This window comes from Ylistrum balloti, unplaced genomic scaffold (genome assembly GCF_031769215.1).
Source record: "Ylistrum balloti isolate Yb309-2 unplaced genomic scaffold, AGI_CSIRO_Ybal_v1 Utg369780, whole genome shotgun sequence".
Taxonomy (NCBI): Eukaryota; Metazoa; Mollusca; class Bivalvia; order Pectinida; family Pectinidae; genus Ylistrum; species Ylistrum balloti.
Genome location: NW_026781969.1, coordinates 7,086 through 27,417, shown reverse-complemented (window position 1 = coordinate 27,417; position 20,332 = coordinate 7,086). Strand labels below are relative to the sequence as shown.

The 20,332-nt window shown below is 37.2% G+C and overlaps 1 protein-coding gene across 1 annotated transcript; it reads left to right on the top strand.

The window, feature by feature from the left end:
• Positions 1-3,873: 3,873 nt before the first annotated feature.
• Positions 3,874-7,534, top strand: LOC132544076 (zinc finger MYM-type protein 1-like). Its single transcript, XM_060207643.1, has 2 exons — positions 3,874-4,112; positions 5,488-7,534. The coding sequence occupies exons 1-2, from the start codon at positions 3,874-3,876 to the stop codon at positions 7,532-7,534; spliced, it is 2,286 nt and encodes a 761-aa protein (XP_060063626.1).
• The last annotated feature ends 12,798 nt before the right edge of the window (positions 7,535-20,332 follow it).

The following is a 20,332-nucleotide window of genomic DNA, read 5'->3' as shown; positions in this document are numbered from 1 at the left end:
ACATTCGATTTAGTCTATGCTCTATTGTGATTTTCCTTACTCATTACTCAAGTGTTATCACACATTGATATGTATTGTTATACTGCATTCCGATATGTCTCGTTTACTTGCGTGGTATCCCAACTAACAATGACCATCTCAGTCTACTTCATTATTACATATTACTTTCAGGTTATTTATCATCATGCCTCCAAAAGAGAAAAAGAAAACACCATCTTATGCAAACCAGCTGCCTCCTAAGAGACGGAAGCGTGGTAAAGTTAAGTCTCCACCTTCTCTTCCGGCTGCTGCAGCCGTTGGCAGTGGTAATGACTCCATCATGCCCACTACTTTGAATCCGGGCATGCCCCAAAACAGTGTGGATCAGGTTATGCAAAAGACCACAAGTACGGTGTCGACGGCAATGGCGAATGCAATGCGGTCATTCAGATTGGCCCCACCCACAACCTCCACCGCAACCGTTGAGCACCCTGAGACAGGACCACCTATCCTGGGATCACCAATTGATCCCATCACTCCAACTGTACATGATCAGGATGAAACTCGGCCTGTGCCTTCCCATCTTCCCAGGACTTTGGACAGACACCGCGAGATAAATGTCCTAAATGCCACCAGTGCTGTGTTAGGTAATAACCGTCCTTACAATGATGATTTGCTCACACAGAGTCAGCCTCTTGGGTAAAATGTTTGACAAAGTTAGGAACAAGATTTTCGGATATGAATTAGAGGAATTCTCAACATTAGTTTTTTCCAATTGATGAGAATGATACACAATTCAACATTACAATGCAAGGGGAGGGGGCCTTGGCCTGACTGCTCATTCTAAAACCAAAAAGATCAATCATATTGGTCTCTGGACACAAGCCTTCGATATATTTGTGGCTATCTATTCCATTGAATATCCCCACGATATACAGGGCCTTTTGTAATATGTTCATAATATACGCCTATTAAGCAGTACATACGGTTTTCCAGCTGCGGCATATTATGATGAAAGTTTCAGAAGACTGAGGCGTATACAGCCTATCCAGTGGGATACTGTTCATACCGAGTTATGGCGTTTCTGAGAGGATTAATTTATCTCACGTTAGGTGTCACGAAACAACATCGCCATATACGTTTAAACACCGATGCACCTACGGACATTCAGGCATGGTTATATTTTCTCAGACGCAGTTGGTGTTCATGGGGGTTGTGCGACAGTTCTTTGGTTTGTTGGAGAGTGGACGGAGCAATTACAATCATCTAGTATCACTTTGAAAGAACTGTTACCCATTGTTATTGCAATGGAAATCTGGGGCCAGAAAATTTCAAACCACGAAATACTTTTCATGTATGACAATAGTGCTGTGGTTGATATTATTAACAAAACATCCACTAAGGATTCAGGTACTATGAAATTAGTTAGGTTAGTTTTGACAACTCTCAAGTATAACATTTTCTTTAAGGCTAAACATATCCCTTATTACAAATGTTGTTGCTGATAAACTGTCCCGCTTTCAATTTCATGTAGCTCACTGGCTAAGTCCAAAGCCTGTAGAAATACCACCACAACTGATGACGGTGTAGTAAACCAGTTGTTGTCGGCATCCTTGGCTCCATCTACAGCTAATTCTTACCGACGGGTTCTTCAGAATTTCATTTCCTTCCATAGTATGAAATACCCTTCGAAAACCATATTTCCAACTTCTCAACGGATGTTGTCTGAAAACATTGCACATCATTTCACACAAATTTTTAGTTCTGTCACAATTCATTCTTATATTTTAACAATCAGTTTTGTTCACAGGAGACTTGGTCCGAATGATGCCTTCGCCACTGCTGCCCTTAATACCCCAATTTCAGCTTGCAATCTGAAACTCCTGCTGCATCTGATCATTCTTCCTTTGAAGGCAGTGATTGTGACGATACACTGTTCGTGCGGGTCTGGCACTGGCTCCTCAGACTGAATGTTGGGTTGGGATGCAGAAAATTCTAATAAAATACTGGCAGTTTCAGAATCATTCTCCTTTCTAGCCATCTCTTCCTCCCTCTTGCGGAGTCATTTATGTCTGTTAGATCCAGGTGTTGTAGGCCGTAGTGGGTCATAGCCAATAGAAACTGAGGGAACATAGTCAGGATCAAGGGGGTCATCACTCTTGCCTTAAAGATTGTAATACCGTGTATATTAATTAACTTTCGTATAACTTTATACTCTCCGCATTTACACACTGGACTTGTTGATAATTGTTTTTTATAACGCGTTAACCAAAGTCGACAATCATATGACCAAGCCGTGTTAAGCTGACTAAGCATCAGGAAGTATGCATACATATTTGTAAATTTTGTAAAATTATCTGTAAGTCCAAGATCGTTATAAACTGACTTATTGTGAGAGTTGTGTTTTGTTTATGAAAGGATTCTGGCCAGGGGTGTGTTGTCTGTGAGTGGTGCAATGTGTGTGCGGTCGTATGGTGATATTGAATGGGTAATGCAATGGTTGAGTGCACGTTTGTGAGTGTGGAGTGATCGCTGTGTATTTATATATACCTTTTGTCTGTTAACAATGTATTTGCTGCTGCTGGGGCTCATATGCTGTCACTTGTTTTGTCCATGCTGCTCGTGCCGTCTGCTTATAACCGGTTCTGTCCTGAAGTGTCCCAGAAGCCGATTGGCTGTCGCATTGTCTGTGATTGGCTGCCGTGTTTACTATAAACATGGCAATACACGTGCTTTTCACTAGTTAGGTAGTAGCTCCCTGAGCCGAGTCTAACTCGTCTATCACTCTCTCTCGTCTCGTCAGCTTGGCGGGTCTGTTTCCTGCAAGGTGGGTGTCTGAATGTGTTTGTGTACTGTCCATTATGCCTTGTGTCCAGGGCGAAGCCAAGTAGCTGACCCTTTGTATATTAAATGTCCCAGTGGCAGCCATAGGTAAGGGCCTCGTCCTGTCTGCACTTCTTAAATGTTTTCCCTCACGTAATAAAATACTTAATGTTTTCTTTGTGAGTTGTTTATTTACATGGGACCACAAATGGAACCCCAGATTAGAACCTGGGTTTACTCTTTACGAGGAACGGTGAAATTACTCCTACATTATTATACATGTATGCCATAGGAAATTATATTAATGTACTTGTACATTTTAGTGTCTACACATAAACGTAAAATGTAAATATATCTATCGACGTAGGATTACACACCGTTGATAAAATGGTGTCCGCAGACACATGGCAGTTGTTCCGGGTCCAATCTTTTCTTTTCAGTGTAACCAACCAAAGTCATCTTCTCTCTGGTTTCTTTGGAAATCTATAGAAGGACAACTTTGTCTTTGCATCTCCCCTGCTGGTACAACCAATGACACAGCAAGATGTCGGCATAATCTTAGTACAAACGGATGCGTATTTTGACCGACAAACTGTAAACAATCAATGGCAGACAGCGTGGAGTACACTCGTTTTGCCTACCACTCAAAATCATGTGACTTTGTGACGTCATCGCGATTTTCCCTGTTCAGCTCTATCAAATGAAATCAGTCCTGTTTGATTTTGATACACTTTGGTTTTTTGTCACATACCTATGTAGAGGAAATATTTTTTCTAATTTGTTGAGTAACTAATTATGTAGATGTGCCATGCAAAAATTCTCTATAAACAGTGGCGTAGCGTCCGTGCATGCTTGCATGCTCAAGCATGCAAGAATAAAATTCGAGAAAACATGTTTTCTTTTTCTTGTTTATTAATCTATTTCCATAATGTGCATGATTCTTTTCTCGCGATTTGTTTTATATACCGTTGCGACGATATATTCCGGAAACTTTCCAGGTTTCAAGTTTACTTTTATAATACCAGACACACTTCCGTAACCAAGTTAACAAGCGCTTACATTTTCGAGATCATGTCGAAAAAGATAGAAGATTTTTTCAAAAAGGTTCCAAAGTCTGATGTTGAAGAGTCTTCGTCAAATATAGCCGAATCGCTTCCTGATGACAAATCAGACCCAGTCAAACTTCAGCAAGAACTAAAAGAAGGACCATGTTGTGTTGACCTAGCTTGCGAACAGTTAACAGATCAAATAAAGAAGAAAGTTTTGTTAGAGTCCTGGGATCAGTGGCTCGGTTTTCCCTTTCCACAAAGGTATTGGTTATTCGCAAATGAGAGTTTTAGAGTTCAGAAGGTTCCGGGTTCGAGCCCGGTCTTTCCCCATTCCTATAGTATTTCACAATTACTGTAAATAATGGCCTAGATATATCTAATATCATCACAAAGAAATAAATCGTCAACTAATAGAATTGTGTTACAAGTGTCTATACTATAACATCTATATTAGAGATATTACAGATAGGAGGCAAAATGCGCATACACACGTTACACTAAAAACACATAATCTTATGCGTGTTTGTATTAGTGTTCTGTGCCTCATATCGGTATGTTTGTGGTTGAAATGTAATATACGGCTGTTTTCTACATTTTGTTTCAAATAATCAATTTAACAGCATTCGCCATTTGTTAAATATGCCAACTTGTTTCTTTTTCGTCTTATGAACAATTTGGGTCATATAAGAATACTTCTTGGAATTAAGAGAACAAAAATATGCAGCATTGAACTCAGGATCTTCTGAACACTAGACCGTCAGTTTAAGCGATTAAGCCGTCTGGTCACCGGCAATCCCAGTTCATTGACAGTTTCGTTACCATTACCCTAAGACATATTGTTTCTGTTATTCAAGGGTATTGTTAGCTCTTTTTCCACTACCCTATGCATAATAAAAGGTAACGATGATTTTATGAGCTTTTGCATTCATTAAGGATCATAAAGTACAACAAAATATGTGTCTAAACTACATGTATTGTAACAATACAGTTTCCTCATACTTATGGACGCTTATCGATAAAAAAATCAATGCTCTTTTTGTGTAGCTTTTTAAAAATATGATTTCAATAGATAAATAGAAAGGGTGAATTTAGATTTTAAATTCAGGAAAAAACATATCTAAACTATATGGATTTTGAAAAGGGCTGTAAGGATTTTGAAAAGGGCTTTAAGGATTTTGAAAAGGGCTTTACGTATGAGTTGAAACTAAAATTCAGCAGAAAAGTGAGTTAACGTATATAGAACCCGTCTGATGAAACATATATGGTTCATGATATAATACATGCTACTTCCGTACTATATATGCAATTTTAAAAGCGTTTTTCAAATAGATGATTTTACGTTGTTACATCATGTATTTGTACATGAAAATCGCTCAATAATTCTACATGCCACTTGCATAAAGATTTGTGAGCATATCGAGTTAATCAACTAGTTTGATAAGTTTCATATTGCATGCTACATAGTCACTAGTGTAAGATTCTATTTATCACATACTAGGTATTAATGAGAATATAAGCTAATTCTCAGTGAATGTGATTTCATATTGATGATGTCGTATTCGGAATGTCCCTTTTGACTTATGCTCGGTACTTTTGTGTTTACATGTACTTACATACCAGTGTCTTTCTATTTCAGAAAAGTACATGGCCGCGAGAGAAGATTCAACTACACCTGGTTGAAAGAACATCCATGGATGCGCTATTCCGTCTCCAAGGATTCAGTTTATTGCGTGCACTGCTTCATATTTGGAGATAAGTCTGGAAAGGAGAGGCCATTCAGATCTCCAGTAGATGACTGGATCAACCTTTCCACTTACGTCAAGCGTCATGAAGCAGAGAACTCACCTCACCATGGCTGTCAGATTTCGGCGGATCATTTTATTGATATTATGACTGGAAAGGATGACTCAATTGTATCAAAACTAGACTCTTCTCACAAAGCAGATGTCAACAAAAACAGACACATATTGAAAAAGATAATCGAGGTGTTGCTGCTGTGTGGTCGGCAAAACATTGCAATCAGGGGGCACACTGAAGAAAAGAGCAATTTTTGGGCAATTTTGAATGTTCTGTGTGCAGATGATCTTGTGGTCCAAGATCACATCTCCAACCCTAACGCGCAGTTAAAGTACACATCTCCAGATATCCAGAACGAATTAATTGAAATACTGGCGTCTCATGTCACCAAAGCAATTACACTTCAAATTAAGGAGTCACCGTACATCGCCGTTCTTGCAGACGAATGTACAGACAAATCTACCAAAGAGCAATTGTCTGTCTGTGTGCGTTACCTTGATACGACAGAAAACGGTGAAATATGTGTTAAAGAAGACTTTTTGTGTTTCATACATGTTAAGAGCATTAAGGGGGAGGACTTGGCTCCTGAAATCATACAAGCTCTTCGGAACTTTGGCCTGGACATTGCAAAATTAAGGGCTCAGGGGTATGATGGGGCATCGAACATGTCTGGAAAATTTCGCGGTGTACAGGCAATTATAAGACAAACAGCTCCGCATGCCACCTATGTGCATTGCAAGTCGCACCAGTTAAATCTTGCCCTTGTTCATTCCTCTTCCCAAGCCTGTGTACGGACCATCATGGGAACGGTGCAGGATATCGCTTTTGCTTTCGATTATTCAGCAAAGCGCTTGCAGTACTTCAAAAATGAGCTCCTCGGTGACCAAAACGCCAAAGATCAAATGGAGTCTAGGACCAAACTGAGAACACTGTGCGAAACGAGATGGTCTAGTCGTGCTGATGCCTTACACACGTTCAAGGCTTCATTCAGTGTCATCGTTAGTAGTTTGGAGGCGTTGAAGAACGACGGAGATGACAAAGCGGGTGGAAGATTGGCAGCAATTTTGAGGTTCGAGTTTATCATTGGGCTGGTCGTTACTGAACACATCCTCAGCGGCACTGTTGCGCTTTCCAACCATCTACAGTCAGTAGACTGCGACCTTATGGAAGCCGCCACTGAATGCAGGACTGTAATAAGTATGCTCAGAAATGAACGAGCGGATGATGATGTTTGGAATAAGCTGTTTGACCAGGCTGTCGGCGTAGCCGCAGAATACGGTATTCAACCTTGCGTCCCGAGACAAACTGGACGACAGCAGCAACGTGCAAACTACCAGATACCCGACCCAAGGCAATATTGGAAAGTTAGTCTGTTCTTGGTTTTTCTTGACCATTTGATCACAGAGCTGGAGACACGGCTATTGGATAGCGAGGGTAGATTCAAAGCAGAGACGCTCTTCCCACGTAATCTTCAGCAACTCACTGACGATATTGTCAACGCAGTGTTTGATGCCTTTGAAGTAGACCTGTCCGACAAGGCGTCTTACCTGACGGAAGTTCGGCGATGGAGAACCAGATGGGTAGCCATTCCACTAAAGGACCGACCAAGAGGTCTCTGCGAAATCCTGGATCGGACAAGTCGAGATCTATACCCAAACATTAGAAATATCTTTAGTGTACTTCTCTCAATGCCGACATCGACTGCATCAGCCGAACGATCTTTCAGCTCGATGAGACGAATTAAGACCTACCTCCGGACAACAATGACGACAGAACGGCTGTCTGCTCTTGCTGTCCTCAATACCCATCGGGACACTCGGGTTGACATAGATACTGTCATTGATGACTTCGCGGCAGCAAAGTCTCGAAAGTTGCAATTCATTTAAACCAATACTGGAGGATCAGAATGATGTCTTTTTGTGGTAGATAACCACTTTAAAATTTTTCGTAACTTTTTGATGTTTCATGGTACAATCTTCCCTTAAATCTACGTTTTAGATTGGTATTGTGTTGTATATTTCTTTATCTCATCTTTTGTATCGTAAAGTTGTTTTTGACAAATGTGAAAAGTGAGATTAAAATCTTTATAATCTTTATATATGCTGGTCTTTTTAATAATTTCAAATGATTACGATGCTGTAATCAAAATACCTTCAGCTGCCGCCCCTGCACCCCCAAGCATGCAATTGAATGAAGGCCTCGCTACGCCACTGTACTAGTTTCGTTAACAAGGCCTGTATTGCGAATAAAATCTTTCAGAAATATTTGAAATAAGAACTACACACCTGCAACTTTGACGATAAGACCTGGGTACATGCAACTTCCAAACTTCACTTTCACCATTTCACCATCGTGATAAACTTCACCGTACTTCTTTTTGGGTTCAATAATTCTGTTGACAGGTTGAGTTGTCTACTTATTTTCCAAGTACCAATAAATGAGCGCCGATGCCGTCATTATTACGTTGAAATTAATGGTGTAGACGAGCGTGCGTTTTTGGCGGTTATATTTTAATCTGAGGTGATGAAAATGGCGCTGGTGTCAGATGCTGTGATGCTGCAGTGAAGTCATTTATGTAATTGATTCAAAATGTCTTGTTTCTATTCAGAAAATTTTCAGTTTTTGTATATCTGATAAAAAATTAAATAATATTTAAACTTTTAATGTTTCTTGAATTATCTTTTTGGATATTAATGGGCTTATTTTGTTGTTATTTGTGGGTGGATAAATAAAAACACACTGTTATAAAAACTGATTTTTTTTATGTCTTTCTGTAACAGGGACATATTTTTAGAGTTTTAATTGAAATAAAGAATATGTGATATTGTATGATTTTACCGATTGTCCAACGTGTTGTGTATCGCGTCCGTTATATGCCGTCCGTATTAGTGCAGCTATGTATACATGTACGTTCCGTATGCATTCGTTTCGTCTGTAATGTACTTTGTAATTGTACTGTCCGAGTGGTCAGTCTTGGTGTGAGGTCCTGTAGTTTCTGTTGTTTCATTGGTTGTTTGTATTGGGCAGTTGGCGGGAGTTTCTTTGTGTGAGAGAGAGATTTTAGTCGGTGTCGGACATCTTGACAGATCTAGATGCAAGTCTTTTACCTTTTCTAACCTTATATTTTCACTTATTCTTTCTATAATATCTATTGGTTGAAAGTGTTTAAGATTTATGAAACCTAAGTCCATTAGGAACATACTAGTCAAAAGTGACATCTGCCGGGACTCTGCCCAGTCGGGCAGTGGGCCATGCGGAAAAAACTGTAAAATATGTGGGTACATGAAACCCACTAATCAATTCACGAGCCACACCACTAGAGAAGTCTATAAGGTACAAGGGCATGTGACATGTCAAAGCGTGAACGTTGTGTACTTAATATCATGTAAGAAATGTGGGTCTCAATACGTTGGACAAACATCCACAACGTTGAACACAGGCATCCGCAACCATTTATATAGTATTATTCACAAACACCCGGAGAAGCCAGTGGCGGGACATTTCACGTCATCTGATCACAATATCAGTGACGTCATAATCACGGGACTGTTGGCAAACGTTTGCAACACAAACCGTCGCCTGAGAATAGAAGAGAGTTGGATAAGAATTCTAAGAACAACGCAGCCGGAAGGTATGAACATTATATCATAATGGCACGCACGAAACAGACGCCTCAAAAACAACTGATCGGAAGCCGAGAATACCATGCATAAGGTGTGGTAAGACGTACTCAAAATTAGGAAGCCTCAGAAGGCACGCTGATACAGCACACTCCATACAGAAAAGATGGTACAGGTGTAAAATCTGTAAACGCAATTACGGGAGGAAGGGGACTTACACGGTACACTTGAAACAAAAACACCCGGGATATCAAGTGGAACCTGAGATCATCCAGGACCACACCAGAGCGGAAGCCACAACACCAAAGGGACAGCGCCCATTTGAAGTGCTAACCAAAAAACAACTCCAACAGGTGAAATTCAGGGTAAAACCAGCCAACGGGGCTCATGACATTGTTGGGCCGCCATGCAAACAACTCAGACCAATTATAGATGAAGCTTTGGATGAACTTAGAAAAGATCTACAGTTAACAGACAGTGAGGAGACAGCATCCCACTCAACCGTATCCACCAAGGTAGACTTCCGTACACTTGGCTACCTGTCGGAATCTAAGTCAACTGTATGTTTAGACGAACGGGTCTACAAGGATTAAAACACTGACACTGTTAAAAAACATCATTTAGATATAACTTGTATGTAATTTTAATTCTAGGGGTAATTCTAATTTTAGTCACAATTCTATTTTTAGTTGTAATTCTATTTTAGTAGCAATTCTATTTTTAGGCATTCAGCGAGTATATATAACCGTTATGGTTGTATCACGTGACGCTCATTGTGTGACGTCACAATAGTATTCGTCTCCAGAATTTTAGTACCTTATGGTAAAAAATTTGTAATAACTTCGTCCTGAAGAAGCCCACTGTTCGGGCGAAACCGGTCGATGTTTGTTAATAAACCCGAAATCTTATTATCCCTGGTCTCGTTGCGATTGATTCTTGCACTTAGTATCTATATTCATGTACATGTACGTGCATTTGTAACCATTTTTATAAAATAGATTATTTCATAAATAATATTTATGAAATATATACATCTGATTTTAATGTGAGATTGTGTAAGACAGTAAGGGTATAGAGTGGTTTTTTATTTGTATTTTTAGAATTCCATATTACGTACAAGCTTATACCTGTATGTAGACTTGTATCGCTCCTTATCACTGTGGACATGGGCTTTGGGCTTTATCAGAATATTTTTGACGTTCGTGCAGAGTTACCTCCCCGCACGGAGCTTTCCTACTTGATTTTATTTTTATGTAAGCATGGCGGGTATTACGCGCACCTCACGGAAAGAAATTGCTTACAGGGGAACTGTGGTGAGTTCTTATGCGTAAGTAATAGTTCTTTTTGTATTATATTAATATTATTTAATTGATGAAATGGTGCTTGAGCTGTAGTTTTTATAGATCGCGTAGTATCATTGTAGAATTTTATGGAAGCGCACTGCAACCGGTGCAAGGGAAATTTTAACCCATTCAAACATGCCAAGAGAATCATTTAGCAAAAGTAATTTTAAATGTTAATTATTAACAGGGATAATATCAATTTTATTTTTATTTATTTATATATATTTGTTTATTTTTTATTTATCGAAAAACACATGAGGAATAAATAGATTCATATATACTATCAGTCTATAACTCCCACCGTCACACACAGAGTATAGTCATGCATCATTTTCACCACTAAACACACAGCATTTTGAGTTGCACACTATATCTTAACTATCATAGACACTATGTAACACAATCACTCTAAACATATATACACAGCGTCGAAAGTTAAGCACCAGTAAATTAGATTGGTAATATTTTGTTCAATTGCGCTGAAAGGCTGCCGTATGAACGTTTACCTGTTACGCATATTACCTGTGTCTCTACTAAGTGCACTGTTGTACTCGTCCACACCTGCGGGACACCCTGCGCGTGTGTTCAGTACAACAGGGGTCACGTTCACGAAAGCTATGTTTGGGTGTACGTTGTGTCCATGTTCTGGAAAGACATTTTCATGACAACAGAGCCTTATTTCGTGCTTTATTGGAAAACATGGCAAGACGGAGATTATCAGAAGCGGAAAGATGGCAAATTATAGGCACGAGTACGGCAGGCATGTCTTCAAGGGCTATTGGAGCTGTTATGAACGTTTCTCATTCTGTTGTGTCACGTCTGGTACAGAAATTCCGTCAGACAGGTCATGTGAAGGATAGACCAAGATCTCGACGGCCCAAAAAGACAACCGCGAGGGATGATCGAGCTCTTGTATTGAACGCCCGACGGAATCCTCGCTCCCATAGCGGAATTCTTCGAAGCCAATGGAGGCTGGGTTACAGAGTGTCGCTAAGCACAGTTCGTCGACGGCTTCATGCACGTGGTATCCGGTCATATCGCCCTATTAAACGCCCACAGTTTACACGGCAACATATGCGAGCGAGGAGGGACTGGTGCTTTGCACGGAGGAATTGGAACCTTCGTTCTTGGCGGCGCATCCATTGGTCGGACGAAAGTCAGTTCTTGCTCCATCTTACCGACGGTCGCACGCGTATCTGGCGGGAACGAAGGACTGCATACCATCAAAGAAACATTCTGCCAACCGTTCCATTCGGTGGCGGCTCTGTAATGATCTGGGGTTGCGTTTCATATGATTGCAAATTGGACCTCATGACAGTGCAAGGGACATTAAATGGTCATCAATACCAGAATACCATCCTAAATAGAGCAGTAGTCCCCCATTTCGACAACCATACACTAGCATCTCGTCTCATATTCATGGACGACAATGCTAGGCCCCATCGCTCGCGTGCTGTTATCGACTTCCTCCAGAATAATGCAATTGACACTCTTCCATGGCCCGCGAAAAGCCCGGACCTCAATCCTATTGAGCATTTGTGGGATCATCTGGGACGCCAAGTTAGAAATAGAGATCCCCCAGTTCAAAATCTTCAAGAGCTGACGGCGGCACTCCACGAGGAATGGCGAAGAATCCCGATGATTCGGATCCGTCGACTGATACAAAGCATGAGGAGACGTGTTACGGAAACACTCCGTGTGAACAGAGGATACACCAGATATTGATAAACCTTTTTCAGCGTTAACAAGTGATGCCATCCTCGATTTTTGACACTCGTTTCAATGTACTGAGCTTTTGCGTTTATGTGTGGTGACAATACTTTTTTTGGTTATCAGATTCTCCATTTTTTTGTCCCATTTCTTTACGCCGTTAAATTCTGCATTTTAACAATGTTTTTACCTAAATCGATAAAATTCGAAATAACATGTGCCTATCCATCTTAAAAATTAGTAAAAGTGCACAAAAAATATCTTGCTTTGTTTACTTGTAACTTTGAAGTTTGTTCACGTCTGAAAAATAGGGTGGTGCTTAACTTTTGACGCTATGTATATTTATAACTTGCAGCCATACTAGCACTCCAGCATTGTTACATATACAAACAACATCAGCATCTATAATCATCATCCTCGTCACACATTAGCATCATCACATACCATCAGCATCATTATGGTCACATATCAACATTAGCATCATCACACTTCAGCAGCATTACACATCCGCATTATCACATACCAAAATCAGCATCGTCACACCTCAACATCATCATATATACCAACATCAGCAGCATCACACATCCTCATTATCAGCTTCTTCACACACTTTAACTTCCATGCATAAGGATGCTGCAGATTCTTAGACACGGTCAACATCATTATCTTCATCATCAAGCACACATAGACATGCTAATTTCAGTAATTTCTCCATAAACTAGTATGGACTCATAATAAGTGAGCAACTGACAGCTATCACTATATCACTACAAGATAAATGTTCCTAGATATAATGAAATAGACAAATAAAAAACAAAACATGTGATGATTTTTTTATTTATTAGAGAGAAAGAGGGAAGAACAAAGAGGGGGGAAAGAGAGATGGACTGGATAAGACACACTTTGTATATGAATTTTTATTTATATCAAATACTGCCAAGGCCAAGGGAGAGGAAAAATGAAAAAGCATGTGTTCACAAAATTATGGGGAAAAACAGATTGATGAAATAATGATAGGTTAAAAGAAGTATTAATTTATTCCATTTTCTCCATTCTTCTTTGAATTTTTCTAAATAAGAATTTCCCTTAGCTGTAGCAATATACTTCTTAACCTTATAATGATCCTTAATGGTATTAATCGGTGCATGTATGTCAAGAGAGTTCTGAAAGCATCTTGAATTGTATATGTACTGTTTAATGATAATATTAATTTCATTATCAATTTTGCTGTACAAAAAGTGGCCAGAAACCAAAGGAAAAGGACTGCTTGTTGACAGAAAAAGGGATTAGCAGTGCTTCTAAAAGAATTTCTAAACTTTGTATCTACTTTCTTCACCTTATACAGAAATGAGTTTGTAGTCAAAGTGTAATGTAAGACTCTGTACTGAAACCAATGAAGCTTAGAATTATTAGTAATTTTAAAAGGTAAAGAAAAGATATTTGCCCAACATGCTCGATACGGTTTCATTGAATGACTTAATTATTGAATCTGGTCCAAACAATAAATCATCATTTAGAATTAGATATATATATATTATATATTTCAGTGGCTATTCATTTATTGCTATTTAGTTACTAGTGTATCTGTTTTAATATTATATGTATGATTAGATTTTTAGGGATCAAAGGTCAAAGATACAGTCTGTCAATAACGGCTTGTAATTGTTTTACATATTGCATTTAGTTGGCAAATTTTGTACAGTTGAATGATTATTTTTTAATATTTTGCAGTGAACTAATCCGTCCCAGTAGCAAAAGTGTCCCAGCTGACCCAAGATTGTCACATAGAACATACAAAACCTGGAAATCAGGGCTTTACTCGATAGAAGTTCTGACTGATTCTGATGAGGATGGATATTGTAAGGTGCATTATATAGGTAATTATGGTCAAGGCTTTAGACATACATCAAGGTTTTTTGTTGTTTTTTTTTATGTGTGTGTGTGTGAGTGAATGTTACTGATCTAACCCAACAAAAATATATGAAATGCAATAGGAATTAGTGTAGGCCTGATAATTGAAAATAATTATTTTAAGAAAGAAACCAATTTACAGATGACAACATTGCAAAACTGATTAACCGAAAATATTCAGGAAGGGCTTAACTTAGCCTTTTCTTACTCCAGAAATGCATCAATCAAATGTAATTCTATATTTAATTTTATTTTTAAGGATATTTACTAGTAGCAGCCAATGAAAGCTTATATTATTGATAGTTCATACAAAGAAATACAAATTCAGAGCTTTAAAATTCTTGATCTTACATAACATTCACTATATTGCAATTAATACATGAAACCAATTATAATTGATAGTTAATTGCTTTTGTGTATTCAGTGATCAGTTATGAAACTGGAACTGATTTTTGTTTTATAGGCTGGCCTAGAATCAAGAAGGATGCCATTGTGGAGCCACTTGAACCATGGCTTCATATGCTGAAGACATTCATCAAAGAAGCTTTGAAACCAGGTTCAACCGACTATAAGATAAACATCAGGATTCCAGTGGATGGAAAAGACTTTGAATCCCTTAAAGATGTTGGATTTCAACATCACATCACAAGGTCAAAAACTGTGTACAAAGTTAGAATGAGGCAAGATCTTGAACGGTTACTGGGAGTTGGCTGGGACTACCGTGTTTTTAATACACAAGGAGATAATTTCTTCATTAGCACAGAAACAATACGGTTTTGGTTAAACAAGAGAACAGATTTGGCAGATTTCTTGGTATTTCCAGATCATGTTGAAGAGAACTACCTGAGCAGAGGATATCAGCTCGTGTTCAACTTTGTAAAGGTCGCCGGCAACAAAACAGTTTTCAAAAAACTGTTAAATGCTGATGTGTTATAGTTTGACACTTTTTCAGTGGTCAGGAATCATGGAATGCCAAAAGTTTAGTCAGATTGTGATAATTTTAACAATATGTAGGCTAATAGTAGGTCATGTGTCTTAATTATAAATATACATTATCAAGTCCCTCTACATTACGGAATTTTGACTGCTTTCATTGTATTTAATTTCTGTTCAAACTTGTAACCTTTGACAGTTCAGGTTAGTGTGGACATTGATATACTAAAGGATTTATCTGCATTTGATTTTTCCAAAACAGTATGAAAATTCCCAGATCAAAATTATTTGAAATACTAGAAACTCAATTTAAAGATGTGCCACTTACAGATGATATTGTTCTAGAAATCAAATGTGTTTTAGAAAATATTTACTTTACAGGCATTGAAGCAGACAGTGCTGCATTAAAAATATTCAAAGCATATCTGTACAGGTTAAGAAATTCAGCAAAAGAATGCAGAAAGAAAGGCGGTATACAGTTTTCAAAATTCTTGAGTAGTCTTTCGCAGTCATACTATACATGGCAAGTTGGCTTGTCTCCTCATGAAATAGAAAAACAACTCCAAAGACAAAAGGCTGAATGTGAAAAGGTATGTGATTTTAAATTACAGGAACAAAAGAATCATTTTTTATCTGTAATAAAAGATAAAGAAAATGAAAAGAAAGAAGTTGAAGAAAAATTTCGCAATTTTATGTGCAAAGAAATATCAACACCAGTGAAAAGAAAACCATTTAATGATTTAGCAAATTCATCGCAGTCAAAACATCGAAAGGTAGAGAGAGACTTTTGCAAGGATGCATTGAGCTCCTTAGAAAATTCCTTTGGAATTAAACCGGTCTCTGTCATAGTCAAGCGTGGAGAAAAACAAGAAATAATAAAAATTTATGAGAAAGATGAAAGTGATTCCTTGCCTGAAGTCAAAAATCTTGGTCAAGTAGAGAAAAGTCTTAGTCAAGCAGAGATTGATGAACTGAATATGTTGGTGTATATTATCTTCGGCATGAGCCTGGTGGCCAAGGTCATAAGCTTCAGAACCTGTATAAAGGTCCTTATGTAGTACGCAAAGTCAACTCTGATCATCTGGTAGTTTTGTCGGACCCTTCTTCAGGGAAAATCTCTGACTGCCCTGTGCATATCAATCGTTTAAAGATCGCTCACATCCGTGGACCTACTCCTTCAGACTTTTTCCGAAGTGTAACTACGTGTAAAGTTGATGCTGGCATATAAACTGGTCGTCTTGGTGAGCTCGATCAACCTTTGTCGGTTTCTGCTGCTTGTAACTCCTCTGGCAGTGAATCTGAGAATATTTCTGTACAAGGAAATCCATCCAGACAGTTGCCACTTCCTAAGGAAAGCTTATCTGACACCACTACCTCTGTATATCATATTACTCGTCCTACTCGTCAGATTCGGAAACCAGTGTGATACCGATCTGAGGACAATATTGATCCAGATGCATTATCTTCCTCTGAAAGCTCAACAGATAAACACTACAAGATCAGACGAGTGCTCGCACAAAGAGGATATGGTTCAAACATTGAGTATCTTGTACATTTTGTTGCTGAGCCCTCAGGCAAAGCGATGTGGGTTCCTTTTCAATCGCTTAATCGCCCTGCACAACGTGCTATTCTTGCGAAGACACCCAAACCAATTGCATAGACAATGATATTTGTATAGCTATGTATAGGTTTATTAGTATTACTATGTGTTTTCTTTCTAGATCCATTAATGCCCAGATTTTTCTAGAGTTGTTTTATGCCTTTACCTTTTGACATTGTACTTTTTTTGTCTACCTCACATTTTTTTTTATCAGGCCATCTTGTACCAGACTTAGTCTTGTGGTTAAATTTACTAGATCATTTTGGACATTGTCATGTAAGACTATTTGTCATATAACACTAATTGTGTCAATTTCATCTTGCCAGATGCATTATTGTAGTAATTGTCTTTAATCCAATTTTTCGAGATTTTCTAATTTTACATGCTTATTCTGTTAGATATTTATGGTGTTTTACTATGTCTTTATGTTGATCATTTTGGACATGTGTCATGTATATTTTCTATATTGAATGTAATTGTCTTTTGGTTGTTTTCCATTTGTCATATAACACTAATTGTGTCAATTTAACAATGTAATTCATATGAGGTTATACTTGCCAGATGTGTTGCATTATTGTAGTAATTGTCTATTAATCCAGTTTTTTAAATTTTTCATTACATTACTATTATAACCTGGTTTGTCCTGTATGGAAAAAAATCTGTCATTTATCCTGCAATGATCAATACACTCAGATTTTTAATTTTTTATCCTGCAATGATCATGTTTATAAGATTCATAATAATATTGTGTCTAATTTTACATGCTTATTCTGCACAGATAGACATATATTGTATGGTGTTTTACTTGCAATTTTTTTCCTGGGGGGCGGGGAAAACTAAAATGCTGTATGTCTTTAATGTTGATCTATTTTTCATCTCTTTGATTCTAGTCATATGAATTTTCATGTATTGTTTCAAAGTTCTCAATGGTATATTTTCTATATTGAATGTAATTGTCTTTTGGTTGTTTTCCATTTTTTTTTTTTTCTCTTAAGAATACATTTATATGTTAATTACTACTGCATTGAAATTGATTTCAAATGATTGCTATTGAATAATCCTGAGTGGTTCTTAACCAGTCGGCTAAAACACAGTATTTGTCCAGTTTTAAAATCTATGATGTTATATGCAGTTTAGTTTTAAAATCTATGATGTTATATGCAGTTTAGAGATAATTTGTAGCATTTATAGTTAATTTCTTTGATTTAAAACGCGTAATAATGACCATTCCCAATGGCCACCAAATTTCAGGTCGATACATAACTTCGTTGTTAAGTTATGAAAATATAAATGTCCCTAGAATAGCCATTTTTTGGCGTTATACTGTCTCACTTCAATATTTCATAATTTCAAACTAAAATTAATATATTATCTGTGGATTGTTATCAAATTACATCAATGAAAGTTTATAGAACATTTCCCATCATAAAGTTTGGTGGTTAATTCATAAAAATAGGCCAAATATTAAGGAAGTTATGACTGAATTAAAAAAACATGTGCTTCTGTCAAATTTTTAAAAAAGAGCAGATATGTTGTGTTATATGCCTGAAAAATACTGAAAACATACTAATTTGCAAATGTTTGTTTTTTTTAAGACTCGTGTTCGATCAAAGTTTGAAATATTGGCGTATATGGGCAGTCATAAGTTGCTTTTTTTAAAAAAATTGAGCATTAAAAAGTTAAGAGTGAAAAATGATTAATATGTAGTGTCCGTAACCATGGGGTTTTGTCTGAGGATACATTTACGATAATAAGGGAATGTTGAAGAATATTATAGCTCTTAATATGCAACTTGTAAATAAAAAATATTCTGTGTTGAATTGAACTTGACACTGAATTTTTTCACATTTTAATGGTTACGGACACTACATAATTTTCCCCCAAAAAATACAATTTGAATTTCACCTATTTACAATTGCCTTTTTTGTTTAACTTTACTGCTTACACAACCACATTCTTTATAATGCAATATCATGCTAATATTGCGTCACTTTTTAATTGTATATTGTGGCTGATGCAATAATTGTATGATGCAATATGATTGCATAATCCAAATGAGTGGTTTTGAAAAACAAAGGGACACATTACCATTATCGTAATTGAAGAATAGCTCATGCTCAATATTGAGTAGTAGGTTATTTCATGGAAGCAAGAAACCCTCACAAATGGAATCAAATGAAGATTTAAGCTCAAGTGATGACCCAGGTATGTATAAATGTATATTAAAGCATTACTTATTATATTATGTAGTGTCCGTAACCTAAAATATGCATATTAATGCTGCCCTGTATCTAACAATTTTACATATATGCTAACCAAACTCTGATGCTTGTATCGTTGTTTTATTGAGCCCAAACATAAAAGAAGGAGAAATAACCCTTTATGTAGTTTCATCAGAGAATGCATATAGGGAATTCGCAATTTGTCTCTTATTGTTTGCATTGAAAATTCCTTTTATGAGGCAAATATCTTCAGAAACTGTTTTAAACAAAGCTGTATGTAACTTACTGCTATTAATGCAGAATATTTACACAGTACATGCCTATTTAATGCAATGAATTTAGGCTTCGGGTATATTTTATGGCACTAATCTCTAAAGTTACGGACACTACAAAATACAACAATTTTCACAAGACAACTATATTATTACGGTATGTCATACACAAATTTTGTGTTCATACTCTATCAATTATACCAATATAAGATAATTATAGCCCATATGGATGCATTTTATCCAGAATAATTGCTTTAACATGAACTTTAAAATCACAGACTTAATAAACGAAAACATTGTGATTTTGAATTTTTAGAAAACAAAATAGTTATATTTATGTTTCATTTCTATTTTGCAGAAAAGGGCAGAAAACGATCACTGCGACCCAGAAAACCTGAAAAGCTTGTTGAGAATAAACCAGTTGATGACAAGGTCAAAAAGCAAACAGAGAAAAACAGACTAAAAGTTAAGGCATGGAGAAATCGCCAGAAAATGGAAAACCCTACATATTATGATGCTTTGAAGAAGGCTGACAGAGATAGAAAAAAGAAGGAAAGAATGAAAGTTAAACAGATGGCTAACTCAGATCCCGAATTAAAAGTTTTGCTAAGAAAGAAAAAGGCTGAAGAAATGAAAATATATCGTCAGAGAAAAAAGGTGAAAGCTATGAAATCAATGCCCTCTAGTAGTACCCTGTCAGAAATTTCAGATGGAAAGAAGAGTAAAGCAGCTAATTTGAAAGAAAAAAAGAAAGAAGCTGTGAAGCGAACACAAAGATGGAGAATGCGTATTAAGCTAAATAAATCACAAACTATGAAAAACACAGATAATAATGACAGTCATAATGTAAACACTACAAATGAAGGCAACATATCCCGCGCATCAATGTACAGATGTGTAAAAACAGTGAAAGACATTCTACCTCGGACACCAACAAAAAAAGCTGCTATCTTAAAGAAAATCATTGAATCTCCATCAACATCAAAAATCCTTTCTGATCAAGGAGTGACTATGACACCTGCATGCAAGAAAAAACTTAAAGTAGCAAATGCAATGGTAGAATCGGTGAAAGA

Coding starts and splice junctions, on each gene's coding strand:
- LOC132544076 (XM_060207643.1), top strand. CDS start 3,874: ATGTCGAAAAAGATAGAAGATTTTTTCAAAAAGGTTCCAAAGTCTGAT. Junction 4,113..5,487: donor GGTTTTCCCTTTCCACAAAG/GTATTGGTTATT, acceptor TTTCTATTTCAG/AAAAGTACATGGCCGCGAGA.